Source organism: Natator depressus, chromosome 10, assembly GCF_965152275.1.
Source record: "Natator depressus isolate rNatDep1 chromosome 10, rNatDep2.hap1, whole genome shotgun sequence".
NCBI lineage: Eukaryota > Metazoa > Chordata > Testudines > Cheloniidae > Natator > Natator depressus.
Window position 1 is genome coordinate 17,598,397 of NC_134243.1, and position 15,984 is coordinate 17,614,380.

The 15,984-nt window shown below is 41.8% G+C and overlaps 1 protein-coding gene across 3 annotated transcripts in view; it reads right to left on the minus strand.

Annotated features, from left to right (window-relative positions):
* TMC5 (transmembrane channel like 5) overlaps window positions 1-15,984 on the minus strand; it is a 55,076-nt gene that overhangs the window by 18,609 nt on the left and 20,483 nt on the right. For 2 of the 3 annotated variants that reach the window (XM_074965366.1, XM_074965368.1), the window contains exons 6-19: window positions 15,214-15,243; window positions 14,754-14,853; window positions 13,530-13,620; window positions 12,900-13,148; window positions 11,322-11,473; window positions 10,543-10,687; window positions 9,857-10,012; window positions 9,154-9,317; window positions 8,493-8,571; window positions 7,826-7,923; window positions 7,347-7,442; window positions 4,951-5,026; window positions 3,792-3,925; window positions 1,082-1,255 (exon numbers count right to left, since the gene is read on the minus strand). In XM_074965366.1, the coding sequence (XP_074821467.1) occupies window positions 1,082-1,255; window positions 3,792-3,925; window positions 4,951-5,026; window positions 7,347-7,442; window positions 7,826-7,923; window positions 8,493-8,571; window positions 9,154-9,317; window positions 9,857-10,012; window positions 10,543-10,687; window positions 11,322-11,473; window positions 12,900-13,148; window positions 13,530-13,620; window positions 14,754-14,853; window positions 15,214-15,243 (1,744 nt within the window). The remainder of the gene's footprint in view (window positions 1-1,081; window positions 1,256-3,791; window positions 3,926-4,950; window positions 5,027-7,346; window positions 7,443-7,825; window positions 7,924-8,492; window positions 8,572-9,153; window positions 9,318-9,856; window positions 10,013-10,542; window positions 10,688-11,321; window positions 11,474-12,899; window positions 13,149-13,529; window positions 13,621-14,753; window positions 14,854-15,213; window positions 15,244-15,984) is intronic. The other variant, XM_074965367.1, reaches the window with a different exon arrangement.

Here is a 15,984-nt window from a genome sequence, read left to right on the forward strand (position 1 = left end):
GATGCAGCTATACCAGCCTACCCATGCTTTGTTCCGGTACAGCAGTTAACCAAGCTTGTCAGGTAAAAAGCACCGTGTCAGTGGTATAACTGCACCTACAATAGGGGCTTTTTCTGGCACAGGCTGTGCTAGTTACAAATCACACCCCTGACTGACATAGCTATGCCAGCAGAAGTCTGTAGCGTAGATATAGGCCAGGTCTACACTACAAAGTTTTGCTGGCATAGCTACATTGGTTGGAAGCGTGTGGAGGTGGTGGGATGGGGGGGGGGAAAGGGGGGAGTAGGAAATCACACCCCTAACTGACAAAGCTCTGCCAGCAAAACCCAGTGAAGATGCAGCTTATATCAGCAAATGAACTCCTTTTGTTAATATAAGCTGCATCTCTGGCACTAAAGGGCTTTGCAGTGTTGGCCCACAGCCTAGAAAAAGTTTACCAGTGCCAGCAACCCAAACAAACCCTCTATTCTGGCATAACTTATACTAGTTCCTCGAAACAAAAGAAGCTATGCTAGCAAAAGGACCCCCTTCCCCTGCCACCCATAATTGCATCTACACTAGGGCTTTTGCTGGTATAAAAATGTCACCAAAAATAAATCACCCTCTAATCAACGTTACTATACTGGCAAAAGTTCGTAGTGTAGACCCGGCCTGTCATTTGGGCCTTTGTAAATCTGCCCCGTTTACTTATCAATTTGCTTACCTTTCAAACTGGAAGAACAAACCATTCTATCAGTTGTACCCAAGATGATTTGCTTATTTTGTAAGTTTAAGTGCACTAGTGGGAAGAGGCTTTGTAAATCTGGATACCCAATAAAGTGGGTGTACTTGAAGAATGGTCTCTCATAAGGCTAGCGTGAGGTTGCTTTGTAAAGAGCTCTGAGCACCTCATATAAAATGGAACAAATTGTCTTTGCGTCTCTATTCACATACCACAAATTCTCACTAAATTCCAATAGATTTATTGTTTCCACCAATGAAGATTTAAAATGTCCTTTGCATTTGCATCACAGAAAATGATCACCTCATGAAGAAGTTTCGCTCACTTTCTCCCCACCTAGTTTCATTTATGGACACTTACAGGACGATGACGGTGAGGATAAAGAAGAAATGCACACTTCCAATTAAGTTACGATAAATCCACACCACCCATTTCAAGCCGGAATAGCTGTCCAATATATGTATCCACCCAGAAACAGCATCAATTATGGAGGTCAAGCCTTGGAATGGACCACACTGGTTTGAAGGCGTCCGCCTGGAAAAACAAGACAAAGTATATTTTTTAAAAAGTGCTAGTTCATTTCCTCTGGGCCTCTGTACCTTCACCCTTGGGTTAGTTACACCCGTTGCCGCTGAGTACTAGGTCTTCTTGGGAGACTGCCTGCAGTTCAACTCACTAAAGTGTAACTGCCTGAGCAAATCTTAACTGATAGAAGGCTTGCTGCATGTCTGTGTTTGAGTTTTTACACTGGTTGTTGGATCATATTAAAGAAGTTCTGTATTAAAATCACAAATGAGTTTGATTCCCCAGAGTTTAAATTCCAGGGTATTACTAATTAAGAGGTTTCTTGGTTTTTGGTACTGTTTCTCTCCCTCTGTATGTGAAACTTGCAAGCTGCTAATTGCGTTAGTACATTCTAAGACAGAGTCTGTTCTCAAAGCAATTCACACAGAGAGAGACTCAAAGCAATACTCTGTAACAACAGAAACAGCACCCAGAGACTCCCCGCCCTTTTCTTGTATTAACAATTGTGATTAAAACAGAGATAGAGGATGTATGTGGATGGATGCTTGGTGTGGATAATAACTGAATGATCAGGGAGGTGCCAGCCTAAGAATCCAGTGTCCATCGGCTGAAGAAGGCATCAAGTGGAAATAACCAGAGGACCCCCGGAGGGCAGACTGGAATCCACCCAACAGCCTCCAGAATGGGAGAACCAAAGAACAAGATAACATCTGGCAGCACGGAGCCGTCAGGAATGTGCCATCTGCTGATTGATTCAGCAACAGCATGATGAAGCAATTCCCATAGACTGGCATAGGAAGAAATTCCTATAAAAATAGACTCTAGAAAGTGAGAACTTCGGGGTCTGATTCTGCAAACCAACTTCCAGGAGCATCAGATGAGCATCTGACAAGGCCCTGCTCCCTCCTCACGTCCAGGCTACCTGGCCAGTGGCTTGGCATGAGCAACTCTAAGGCTGGTAACTATGATAACAACCTTGCAGAACCTGTGTGTGTGTGTGTTTGTATGAATGAATGTGTGAATAAATATGAGATTGAATGGAATGTTATAGCTATAACTAACTGCTTACTATGATTCTTTCTGTATTCACAATAAATGTGGTATTGTGCCTTTTTCCCTTTAATAAGATCCTGCTGGTTTTTAATTTATTGGTATAACATGGTGACTCCCCGGCCGATAGCATGGGCCCAGTTGACTATCTGAGCAGAGACACAAGACCCTCTCACAGTAGATCAGTGGGCAGCACTGCCTTTCAGGTGCAAATCTCTAGCTAGTTATAACAAGTTAATTGCCATAGTAGAGGCTCCATAGATTTTGCAGTAAACTTATGAATGTAAGAAACCATTGCTTTTACAGATGCATCATGCATGCTTAATAAAAACCACAACACCACCACCTTGTTCTTCCGCCCCATTTTTTGTAGAAGAATATTCAGATACGATTTTTGGTAAAAACAGGATGTGACTCAGCCCCTAGCAAAAGCAATAATTTTCAGACTAAAAATAAAAAGGTCTTAGCATTCATGAGATAGGTTAATAAAGGTTTCTGTTTGTGATAAGGTGGATGGTTTGGTTTGCAGAGATCGGAACGGAGCCAAGCCATGCAAGTCTGAATTCAGTGAAACCTCCCAGTGTTTAGGAAGAACTATTAGGAAACATCCCACTTGAACCCTGATTTCTGGGCCTGCCCTTGATCTTAAGTCACTTTTTGGTAGCTAGCAAGTGAGGCTGCTGTACTGGGGTGAGAACTGCAAGAGAAAAGAGGAAATGGGTTTGTCACAGAAACTTCTGAGAGAAAGAGAGGAGGGAGAGCCAGACTGGAACAGCAAATGCTTCATGTAATAACCAAACTAAACTCAAGCTGCCAAACAGAGGTTTGCAGCTCATCTGATTTTTCTTATAAGAGTTTTCTTCCTCCACACATCTTGCATTGTTTCTTGGGCCTCCTTTTGTTCCTCCAGGTGGGAGAGCAGAAGTGAATGTAGGGAAAATGGACAAACAGGAATAGCAGCTTCTATCTATCATACCTACATGGCTCCCATTACCATCGTATCTGAGTGCCTCACGCAGTCCTTAGTGCATTTATCCTCACATTACCCTGTGAAGTAGGGAAATTCCACTCTCTCTCATTTTACAGATGGGGACCTGAGGCAAAGGGACAGTATATGACTTGCCTGAAATCACACAGGATGTCTGTGGCAGAGGAAAGAAATGAACCTAGATTACTCACATCACAGGCCAGTACCAGCCTTCCTCTGCTTCCTTCTCATCCCTCAGACCTTTGTGGGGAGCCGCAAGGTCTCAATTTCCACTCTCTTTCAAAAGCTGAGCACAGCTTTCAAGAGATTAACTTAAACTCTGTGAGTTTGCAATAGTGTTCTTCAGAGTCCTGAACAGTTTATGAGCAACACTCTAAAGCTTTCAGTGGAAGAAAATGCAGATTTTTCTTTACTATGTATTAAAATATCTCTACCCTGTTTGATTTCTGTGAAAGGTGTAATTCAGATTGGAGATAGTGAAGACTGAATGCTGAGGCTCTTTCCTACCTCCAGATAGTGACCGCCATTACAGCCAAGACTCCAGTAAAGGAAGGGAAAAACAGCAGAAAAATGAAGAGCGTTGTCATCTGAGAAGCTCTCCAGACTTTGCGAGGTGGTTGACAATTCCTCATTAGACTGACCTTTAAAAAAAAGATGCACACACACAGATGGAGTTGTGTTACATGCCACTTAAATACCTGTGTTTCAGTCAATCCAACTGAAATTCCTAGCAAATTCATAGGAATAGCATTCATCAGCAGTTTCCAAACGGCACTTCCAGCAACAAACATACTACATCATTATAAAGTACAGCCTTTCAAATAGCGAGAGGCAAAACTGGATTCTGTTGGTCAGGATTTTGAAAAACAGACTAAGGGGCATTTCACCTGAACCCCAAAGTTCAAGGGAGTTTTGATCAATGGTATAATTCTGATTTCAAGACCACAAAACATTTAATATTTGTTGAGTTTGAGAAGGACTCAGCGGAAGTCAACTTCTCCTATATGCTATGGCAGTAGACTCAGGCGGTCTATACTTACAATTTAGATCAATTTAGCTAAAAAATTAGAAAAATTTAGAAAAAATTCACACCCCTGAGCGCCGTAGTTAAGCCAGCCTCGCCCACTGGTATAGATGTGGCTAGGTCGATGGAACAGTTCTTCCACTGATCTTGCTACTACCGCTTGGGGAGGTGGATTGCCTACAAATCAACAGAAAACCCCCTTCTCTCAGTGTAGGATACATTACAGCATCACAGCTGCAGCGGTAGCACTCATAGTGTAGACACAGTCTAAGTGTTCAATTACTGAAAATAGTGTGGTCATGCATACAACAATGGGGGGGCTTCTGGTTTTGGCTGGTGTGTGAGAGTGTGTGTGTGTGTGTGTGTGTCACACCCACCCACCCAAGCTTTCATTTCACTACTTCATTCTCTCCACCTGACACATTTTGCCTTTAACCTCTCTTTTTGCCCCCCCAAAGAGCTTTTTCTGCAGAGGCAGTACATAGATACAGTATCATTCAAGGCTCCTGACAGTAACAATCCATGTTTCGAGAACCTGAAGCTTCCACCTTGCTCCTGAAAACTCAAGTAAGAATTTGCTCTTGCTGATGTTGGACTAGTTAGGGTTCATGGTTCTTGAAGAGAAAATATAAAGCTCCTTACCTTTTTTACATAAAATATTATAAAAAATGATATAATCTGCATGGCTGGCATTAAAGGTGCGAAGAAGATGCCAATCCTACAAGAAAAAAAAAAAACGTAGGGGAGAAAGAGTCCAAAAATGTATGAGAACTCAGTCTTTGGTTTTTACTGCATGGTATGAAAGTAGAATATATTTGGATAAAGTTATTGTAATATTAATATTGTGAAATGTAACAATAAGCAAAACTTGCTACTAGATAAATTAACCTTTTTAAAAATTATACTTAAAAATAAAGCAAAACATTTTATTACACCCTCCCCTTGCAATATTCTTTTAGAATCTGGAAAACAATTTCCTTCCTTATTCTCAAAAAGAACAGGAGTACTTGTGGCACCATAGAGACTAACAAATTTATTTGAGCATAAGCTTTCGTGAGCTACAGCTCACTTCACCGGATGCATCTGATGAAGTGAGCTGTAGCTCACAAAAGCTTATGCTCAAATAAATTGGTTAGTCTCTAAGGTGCCACAAGTCCTCCTGTTCTTTTTGCGAATACAGACTAACATGGCTGCTACTCTGAAACCTTCCTTATTCTGTCGCTCATTGGACAGACTCCTTCCCTCCTTGTTGCTAACACCATCTGATATTAGAAAAGCCTCAGTGGTGATGCTGCTTCAGTAGGGAAGTAAGACATAATATCAAAGACCCAGGATGCTCCTTCTACAACCTCCTTCCACCCCCAAGTTTTCAGTTGTGGCCAGAAAGAAGACTACTTTGTGTAGGTGCTGCATAAAGTCACTGTTATTAGTTTTATTTCAATTCTGCAGCAGTGGCGCTGGAATATTTTTAGTAGTGGGGGTGCTGAAAGCCAGCCCCCTTGCCCCCCCACCCCCCGCTGAGGCTGGGAGCAGGATGGTGTCTCCAGGAGGGGGGCACCCGGACAGGAGTAAGGGGGCCGAGGCCACAGCTAGGGGCAGGTGTGGGGCCAGGAGTGGAACCCCGGGCAGGGGCTGGCAGCCAGGACCCCACGTGCAGGGCCAAGAGCAGGGCCCCAGCTGTGGGGATGGGCATGGGGCCCCTGGAGTGGAGCCCTAGGAGCGGGGCCCCAGGTGCGGGGCAGGCCCCAGGAGCGAAGGCCTGAGAGCAGGGGGTAGGGCTGGGCATGGGGCCAGCGGCTGGGGAACCAGGCCAGCAGTCAGGGCCCCAGGAGCAGAGCCCTGGGCGTGGGGCCAGGTGTGACACCTCGGGCACAGGGCCAGCGGCCGGGGAGTGGGGCCAGTGGCTGGGACCTGAGCCCCAGGTGAGGTAAGGGGTTGGGGAAAGGAGTGCGGGCAGAGGGCTGGGCCAGGCATAGGCACAGGAATCACCCCCAGGTTTTTGCTCAGAGGCAGCGGCTGGGGAGCGGGGCACAGGGCCAGCGGCCTCGCATAAAACCTGGGGGTGCTGCAGCACCCCACCCCTACTTCCCACGCCTATGTTCTACAGAGTGGGGGATGACAAAAAACAGGAGATGGGAGTGCCTTTAAGTTACAATTTTAATAAAAGGTAGGTTAAAATGTCTTTCTATCGAGGTTTTTGTACCATTGTGGTAGCCAAGCACTTGTAAAAGTGGTCACAGTTCAGGGCAAATGCATCTGTATTCCCTTTCCGTGGTTCACCATGGGACCCGCTCTAGGCTCCCACCTCCTAGCCGTCGCCTCTCCTGGGCAAAGACCCATGTCTCTCTCCCTCCTGACTGGCCTGTTTCCAGGCTGCACAGTCCTTTGCCTACACTAGCAAGCCAGACTGCCTAAACAGGCCTCTGTCTGTGCTTTGCTTTCTTGCTGAAGGCTGTGACCAGTGTATTGCCAGCAGTTACAGATTACCACACAGCTCTTTATAAGCAAAACACACTTATTGTTAAGGTGAAAGCATTACAGAGAAAACATATTAAAAACAATAAAGGAGTCTACAAACCTGCTAATAAGCTTTAATCTCCCCCCGCCCCAGAGATCATTCCCAACTCCAACAATGGCTCTGGTAAGAGTCAGTCCTTCAAACCCCACAGAGAGTTTTCCTGCGGTTACAGGTTCATAGAAGCCTTAGCTCAGAACTAGCCGACCTAGGAATAGGTCAGTCCTTCCTTTATACAGCTTGGGCCTTTGATCATGAGACTCGGGAAGAATAATCAGGAAATAGGGTGTAGCTTCAAAAGACCAGGTTACATACAATCCTGGCCCACAATAATAGATCAATCATTCATTTAATACAATGAACCCTAAGCTACTTAAACTTAATTCAATGAGGTCTCCCAGGGCAATTTCCTGCCATATCCTTATCCATTGCAAACGTCATCATCAGGCTGTTTTTCATAGTGCCTCTCTAGGAATAAATAATAATATCTTACAGCAAGTATGAATGAAAACTCATCACTTACCAGGCCAAAGTCTGTGTGTAGATCAAGTCTAAAACATTTCGTGCAATATCAAATTCTGGCACTCCAAGTTTTTTGCAACATTTAGTTCCAATGATTCTGAAAATGACACAAAATCATTAACTATAGAACTGCAACAATCTTTAAAGGAAATTCCTGCATATAAGTAACAATAACTAACTATATGTGGATCTATATTAATGGTGTATTATGCAAAAGTGTGCACCGTTTGTCAGTTAGGCAGCAAATGGAAGAATAAGCACATATATGTTTGGCAAAATACTGATGTTCATGAATATGCTGCATGGATGACAGAAGCTAAAGAACATTTTTCATTTGTGCCAAGAGTTATGCTATATAGGATGAAGCTGCTAAAATGTAAATGTGAAAACACTTCTCTTTCAGATAATGGGTACAAACTGAGCATTAATTTAAGGGTTGACATCAAATCAGTAAGGATATAATCTAGAAATCGCACTCACCTTCGTACAAATTCTCCAAAGAAAGAGCCAAACAAGCAAAATATGAAGTCAATCACAATGAGACGGTAGATATCTTGGCCAACTAGACTTTCCCAGCACTTTAAGAGAGAAAAATAAAGGGTGTATTTAATTCAAATCCTTCTGTCTAGTGTTTGAACTTCCGGATCCTGATCCAAAGCTCATTGAAAGACAAATGGAAAAACTTCAAGAGGCTCTGGCTCAGATCCTTGTTCACTCTAGTTTCCCTCCCCCTCAGACAGCCTCCCAAAACAACCCCAGTGAGGATATAGCTCAAAAATGTGCTAAGATCCGGTACAACAGAGTTCATCATTGTCTCTGTCTATAGAGTGAGCTACAGCTAGTTCTGACCTACGCCGGATGAATAATGTCATTCTATGACTTTTTTCCCCACAACAATTGTTTCTCCAAAGATTCCTGGATCCAACTGAAGAATGTCAAGGCCACAATTCCTTCCCTCTCTTAAGAGCCCTCTGCACCTGGGCTATAAATTTCATCCCAACAGTCTGTCATCTTTCCCATACCTTTTCCTCCACTGATCACATATTTCCTGATGTTTAGACAAAATATTATGGAAGTGTTTTAAGGCTAATTCCTGACCACGTGTTTTATGGCAAAGTTTTGTATACATGAGGGATTAAAACTTTACCTCTTTCTCCGATGTAGCCACATCGTTAAGCCAGTAGTAGCAGAGGATTCCAATTATGGATATTTTCAGAAAAATATTTCTACAAAGAAGAAGTGACTATATTGATTCCTGTTAAACAAACATGGAGGGATGTGACATCAGTAGCACATCACTCCTTTCTAATGCATTTGATTCTGTGAAACAAATGTTGCAAGTGAGATGTGTGACGTTCCATGTGGGACAAAGGCAGCAGTATTTGCACACTGTCCTACACTAGGGATGTCAGCTTTGAAGTATGGTGCCGCTCCACCTGGCCAGCTTTAGAAGACACTCTCAGTGGAGCAGGGATGTTGGTACCTTGTACTGCTGTAACCAACCCTCCCTCCATTTTCCATCTTTCCCGCCCTGGGGTCTGCACCACAGGCTGAGCAAAGCCCAGTGTACCAGGATATGCCTGGAAGAGAGGGAAACAATACCTTTGCCTCCACTGAGGCTGTGGCACTGTAGCGAGCGCCGAGTACATAACAGGCAGCGTTAGAGGTGGAGTCACAAGTCCTTTGAATGAAGTGACTGCCCTGATGCTTTCAGTACTCTTTTGTCATGGGCCTTACCGTCGACAGAAAATGTGCAGCCAGCTTCAGGCAGCTCGTGCGGCTAACTAGGAGAGGATGGCACTGGATACCTGATAACCGTGACGTAGAGCTGATGTCTGGGATACTGGAATTTCTCTAGGAGTTCAAACAAGGCGAAGCAGAAGGGGACGAGGAGGTTGAGGAGAGACACAACAATGGGCAGCACTAGCGTGGCAGCCTCGTTTTCCAGCTCACTTTTGTTACCTTCCAGGAACTTAAAGGGAAAGAAAAATAAAGTGCAAGAGAGACTCCCCTCAGCGTGGTCTTTGTGGAAGAGTTTGCACGCAGCGCTGCCTGCATTCTCGTGGAGAGTCACAGCTCTGCATTTAACCTATGCTGTTAGGCTTTCATATGCCCCGACCTGCTAGGATGGACCTCTGTAGCCACACTGGCTAAGGGATGGCACTCGCAGATCCGAGTGCAGTATTGGGGCCTTAGAGTGCACCAGAGATAGGTCAGTGCACCAGAGATAGCATGTTCAGTCTTTTCATTGTTTTTCTTTGTAGTACCTAGCAGAATAAGGCTACTGGAATCCAAACTAAGCAATTCTTCCTTCTGCCTTCTAGGCCTTGATTGTTTAACCTAGTACTAAGTTACTGAAGGTTATATGAGAGTATTGGCAGAAGCAACACCTATACTGCCTTATTGTCTTTCAAGCCTTAATCATGAACAGTCATTGGCACTCAAGAGTCCAGCATACCAATGTTGAAGCCTGTGTTTCTAGGGTAGCAGTTTACCAAACCTGGTCCTTACCTGTAGATTATTTCTTGAGAGGAAGTAAACACCAGCACAACAAGCAGCTGCTATTCCCAAGGAAGCCACCCAAACCACCAGATGCACAGCGATACGAGCAATTCTCTGCTTTAGAGAAAGGTTCAGTACCTCGAGAGTCACTTCAGACAGGGATTCCTGCAATCAAACACTTGCGAATTAGGCCTTAGTCAATAGTATAACAAAAATAAAGGGAAAAACATGAGCTAGGGGCAAGGCAACTGTTCGTTCATGTGCACAGCTATGTAGGATATGCCACAAAGAGGGACAGAAGCATGTTATATGGAAACAATCTCAGTTAAATCAGCAGTACACTAAATAATGCCAGGCAAAGAGCAGAGTGCTCCCCCTACCTTCTAGCTAAAGGCCACCATTTGGCTGCAGGTCTCGGGGGAAAAAAATAGAGATGGGAAAATATTCATGCCACTTGTAGAGATTCAACTGCCAGGACAAAAAAGACGTCCTTTAGAAATATGTTGCTAAGCCAATGGCAGGTAAGTAAATGGCTCATAACAGAAAAGCTTCACATAGTCAACTAGTGGGGCAGGAAGAAGTCGGATCTCTGAAGTATCAGATGGCACTTTCTTGAGCAAGTCATACATTCAAACCGAGAGTTAGATCTGCTCACACGGGGAGAGGATTTCTTTCTGACCCATTTCATTCTGTACCTTTATTTGCGTACTGAGATTGCTTTGCTTCAGTTTCACAGCTTTCTCATTGGTTATATTGAAGTCCCAGATGCAGAGAAGCTTGGCAGCACTTCCAGAGTAAGTGTGAGGATTGATGAAGTTCTTACGGAAGGACTTTGCCATGCTGCAGTAGAAGTTACATGCAGGAGATCAGTATTAGGGAAATGCAGGGAGTCTTTGAGAGGAAAGACCCAAAAAGGGGGCGCGGGGGGGAGAGGGAAATCAGTCTTGCAAACTACAGAAATCTACCTTCCTTGATTAGTGAATGCAGAGTTCAGTTACAGTCACTCCCCTTTCCCTTTATGGTCAGGTCTCCTTACATACCCTCCTACTTCCTGCCTTCTTTTCCCCTATTCTATGTCAGCCATGGCTGCGTCTGATTAAATGCAGCAAATCACTCGTGGAAGTTATGGACAGCAGCATTCATAACAGGGGATTACACTCAACTGACTGAGCCAGAATTCTTCTGGGGGTCATTGGTGGCTCTGCAGTGATTCTGGTGGGTCTGGCAGCCCTTTGGACACTACGTAGCCCTAAACTGGGGAAATTTGATGACAGCGTATTTAATTTTACCAGATTCTTTTATTACCATCAGGAACTAGAAACAGGAATTTGTCAACAGCAGCATGTCCAAACTAGTGGCCCAGGATATTATTACTACTATTAGTAGACGCTCTTAAAATGTTAATTAATAGCTTTTTTGTCTTCATACAAATATATCCATTTTAAAGTGCAGGAGGAATATATAGTTATTGTACCTGTACACCAAGCTAAAGAAGCAGATGATGAAATAAATCCCAATAGTGAAAATATAGGCCAGCTGCATATTATAGGAAGAGTTGTTCTCAGTTTTCGTGATTGTAGAGTTGGTGTAAAAACCGTAGTAGAGCACTGTTTTTTTAAAATAACCCTAAAATGATATGGAAATTGGGTTAGCACTCAAAAGACATGCTGTTGATTGAATATAGTGGAGTATGCAAGGGTCTTATCCTGCAAAACTTGATTGACAGGAACAGACCCATTCACCCCAATGAGATCACTCTAGTAAGGTTTTTGCAGGATTAGGGCCTTCTTTCCCCCCCACTACTGATCACAATTTTACAGGTGCCAAGTGCTTCTTTTGGCCAGTGGATCACCCCTCCTTTTCCTAGAAATCATCGTAAGGAGCTGCAGGTGCACAACACCTTGAAGGAGTGGACCTTATTTAAAATTATTGCAACTGGCACTAGATCAAAGCTTATTTGGCCATCCTTCCCAAGAAGCACTCTGCAAATACTGTAATCCCTTATCGCTGTACTTTTCCTTTGCATCCAGAAACTTAGGAGCACAACCGTTTTACACCTGAAGACTGAGAACCATTAACTGAAATGCACAAATGCAACATTGCAAGAGAATTCCAGCAGGAATGTTCATATTTACCCTTCTTAAAAAAACCAACATGGCTTCCTCACATTGAGAAGGTCTTAGCTACCAGTCTGAGTTATTATTTCACTAGATAGACCCTCCCACCCCGCCCCAGGTGTAGATAGACTCCCCCTAGGCGTACAATGGAAATGATGCAACTTTCTTGTAAAGGTCAGGTGTGGAAAAAACTAACCTCCCCAAAAATGGAACAGCTCCTCCTCTCTGACCAAATAAACAAACCAAACAGGAGCGGAGTGTCAGTAAAATTAGCACAGTTTGCGATACTGGGGTGTTTAACTTTAGGTTTTTCTTCCACCAAAAAATATTTAGGTATTTAGGCCCTGATGGTGCAGAGATCTCAGCACAGATTTAAAGGTCCACTCAAGTAAAGCCCCTCTGAGTTCAACAAATCTCTATGCAAGATTTGCCCAGCTCCTTGCAAAAATCAAGAATTCAGTGCTTATGAAATGTGCCGGGTTCACAGCATTAGAAACTGAAGTCCTTAACACATCTGCAGAGGAAGGATAGCATAGGAAGATTCACTGCTGATAGTGTCTTAGGATAATGCAGAAGGGGTTAAAGGATAATGCAGTCTTCATGCCTATTCAATCGCTTGCTGAGAGGCTGTCAAAAAGGCACCAAGCAGTTTTTGAATAGGACACAAATGCTCTAGGAATTAGAGTGAGATCAATTAATATCATACAGGCGACTGGGCAGCTGTTAGTTGGTTATGACTTTTGTTCAATATGAACTATAAGTCAACTTAAAATTTTTACAGTGACCGGAAGCAAATAAGAGCACTATTAAAACTTTTTCCACTCCACCCAGCTGTTACTAGAAAATACTTGTGGCTGTTTTTTTGTATTAGGATGATTTTATAAAATGTATCTCTTGTATACAGTATTAGTTTGTGCCCGCCTCTACATACTCACAGCCCCGGAGAGAAGCTCCAGACCGTTGAACGAAAGGTTATTTGGTCCTGATACTATAAGCTGTGGGATTGTTATGAAGCTGAAGTTTACAAGGAATGAGAAGATGTTGAAAGTCAGTAACCACTTCAGAAAAACAAAATATGAAAGAACACTAGTTCCAAACTTGCCACCGATGACTTTCAGAGTCTTCTGCCATAGTTGCAATAGGTGCCAATATTCCGACAGGCCATTTTTAAATTGCTGATAGGACTAATATTAGAAGGAGACAGAAATATGATCATTAACAGGTAATCTGATACTGCACTTGTTACATAGTATTCAAATTAAAGTCACACAAGACAATCCCCCATTTCTCATATTTGTATTTTTAAATTAGGAACATTTTCCCCTCCGTCACTTTCTTCTCATTTGTAGGATGCCTTTCCTTGATTTGAGCTCTTAAATGCTACCATAATCCAACTTAATAAATAAATAAATAAATAAATAAAAATAAAAGTGCACTGGTTCTTTGGCCTATTGGCAAGTAAAGGTAACACAAGGGAATATGCTATGCAATTCTGGAGTTAGCAATGAGATCTTCGTTTTAAAAAGTTTAACCCAACTTGTGTGAACAAGGCAGGTTACACTTACCAATGCTGTTTTGTACAGACACTGTGTACAACAGTTAATCTGAGTACGGTAGCTCGCTGATTTTTTCGTTTTCTCCATGAGAACTTTATTTCTGTGGAACAGCATGGAGGAGGGTGATTAAAACAAAGAGGAACTTCTCATTTAACATACCATATTGTGTTTTACAGACTGCTGCAAACACAAATGTTATGTACGTGCTCAGGAGCACAGTTGGGCAGGATATGGCCAGTGTATTCTTTTTAGAGTTTGAAAATTTTTACCATCCTAAATCAGGACAAAAGATCAACATCACAAAAAAATTTTGCTAGATGAAAGAGTCCCCCCAAAATAATAAACAAATAACTTTCAGTTTGGGTCAATCGAAATATTTTATTTCAATTTCAACATTTTTTTAAAACAATGCTTTCAGTCTAATTAGTTTCACATTTCAAAACAGAAAGTTGTTTCAAACCAGAGCAAAAAATCAGAATTGTTCATATTAAAATTATCAAAAAAATTCATGTTGACATTTAAAAAACTTTTTTAAAAAAATTTCAAGTTGCAAAATTCAACTAAAAATCAACCTGGTTTTGAAAACAGTTTTAGTTTTGACAAATCAGCATTTTTCAGAAAAAAGGTGATAAAAAAATTCCCAGCCAGCTCTACTCAGTAGCAGCCAAAAAGTTACTCAAATGTGGACTTTAGGGAGACAGCTTTGCTGTTTGTCTTTCTGTTAACTCGCAACCTGCCTCAGGACAGACAAGTCTGGTGCCAGTCTAGCATCCTTGCATCTAACACCTGCTTATTGTTGGTGATGGGCTTTGGATAGCCTCTACAATGGCACTGTGATAGTGGTAAATCAGCCATTACTTTCAACCTCTTTTGCTTGGCCTCTTCTCCACTCTTATTGCTGAAAACACTTTTGAAACTCTTAAACATCACAATCCATATTTCATATGACATTTCTTATATAAACAGAACAGGATATTTCTGTCAACAAGAGGAAATGTTGCTCCCATCCAACAAAAATGCATATCCTGCCATCCTTACCGAATGCTGACTCGCCTTATAAGATGCTACTTTAAAACATGTTATTAATGTAAGTTATTTTCCAGTTGTTTTGTTCCATAATTGACTGAGAATCTAGCAAGGAAATAAGCAGACACCTGCATTTGTTAAGTAGATGCCAGAAACAGTATGTGTGTTCACATTAGTACTAAGCTGTAATAAACATTCTGCTTTTACCTGATGTCTCTCTTTTCTTTCATGGTCTTTTGTGTCTTCTGGATTGCTTTAATTCTCTCTCTGCTGGACATGCTTGCAAGATTTTTGATCAATTTTTCTTCTGTCGGTGGGATGTACAAAAAAAAATTATATCTATCCAGAACTTTAGATAACAACATCGTAACTTTCATGCAAACAATGAGAGGAAGAAGACTGGAAATAAGACTTTTAATATGCACTGCTACCAAGACTCAGCTAAACTATATGAAATTGAGAGCTAGTGATAACTAGCAGTGGTATTGCACTAAATATTCTTAGTTTTCTGGAATGAATGGTTCTGTAATACTGATACATTGGGAGAATACAATTTTTAATGCTTTCAAAAACCATTCATACCCAGTGATGGTTTACTGTTAGTACAATGGGCTGTAATACAAAATAAGCAAAAACATTGACTCAAACTTTCCAAAAAGGTTCTTACCTGCTGTTTTTTCTAGTTGGGTTTTGGTTTCTAAATTTTCATAAAAAACAAACAGTGAACTGAAAATTAATTTTGTTTAAAAAAAGATTTTTCATTAGTAGTAGTGTGTAAATTTTGCGCTAATGGAAACAAGTTGTACATTTGCTGAAAAGCTTTTTATATATAGTGCTCTGATCTGTTATTTTGAGGCTTATTATGCGTTTTAATAATTGTCAGCTTGAGAGGGTCACTTGAATGTGAATCAAAAAATGTAAAATAGCATCAGCTAGGGGCATAAAAGCCATGTCTACACTAGGAAAAATGGTGTATTTTAAAAACATGTCAGGTAGCATGTTAATTAACATATTAAAATTCTAGTGTAGATTAAACAGTTATCATTTTAACCCATGTTAGCCTGGCACAATAAAACCTTGTGGGGAGCTTAAGGTTTACCGCAACCTGTTAACATGTGTTAGAACTACAACTTGTCTTATCTAGACAGGATTTTAGCACAATTAAGGAACATGTTAGCTAACATGTCAAATATACATCTTATTTCCTAGTGAAGACAAGGCCAAATATTGCAAAACACAACCATGTCAGGCTTTTACACCCAGCTCTTGCTAATGTATTTAGCAAGCCCAACCCTCAACACTCCTACTGTTTCACAACTGGGTTTCTCTAGTGTAGAGAATGCCATTTGTGGCAAGTTGTTTCAAGTTCTCTTATGGTTCTATATTGGCTATCAAGGCCCTCCACAATTTTCTGGGATAAGAATATATTTAAATCCCA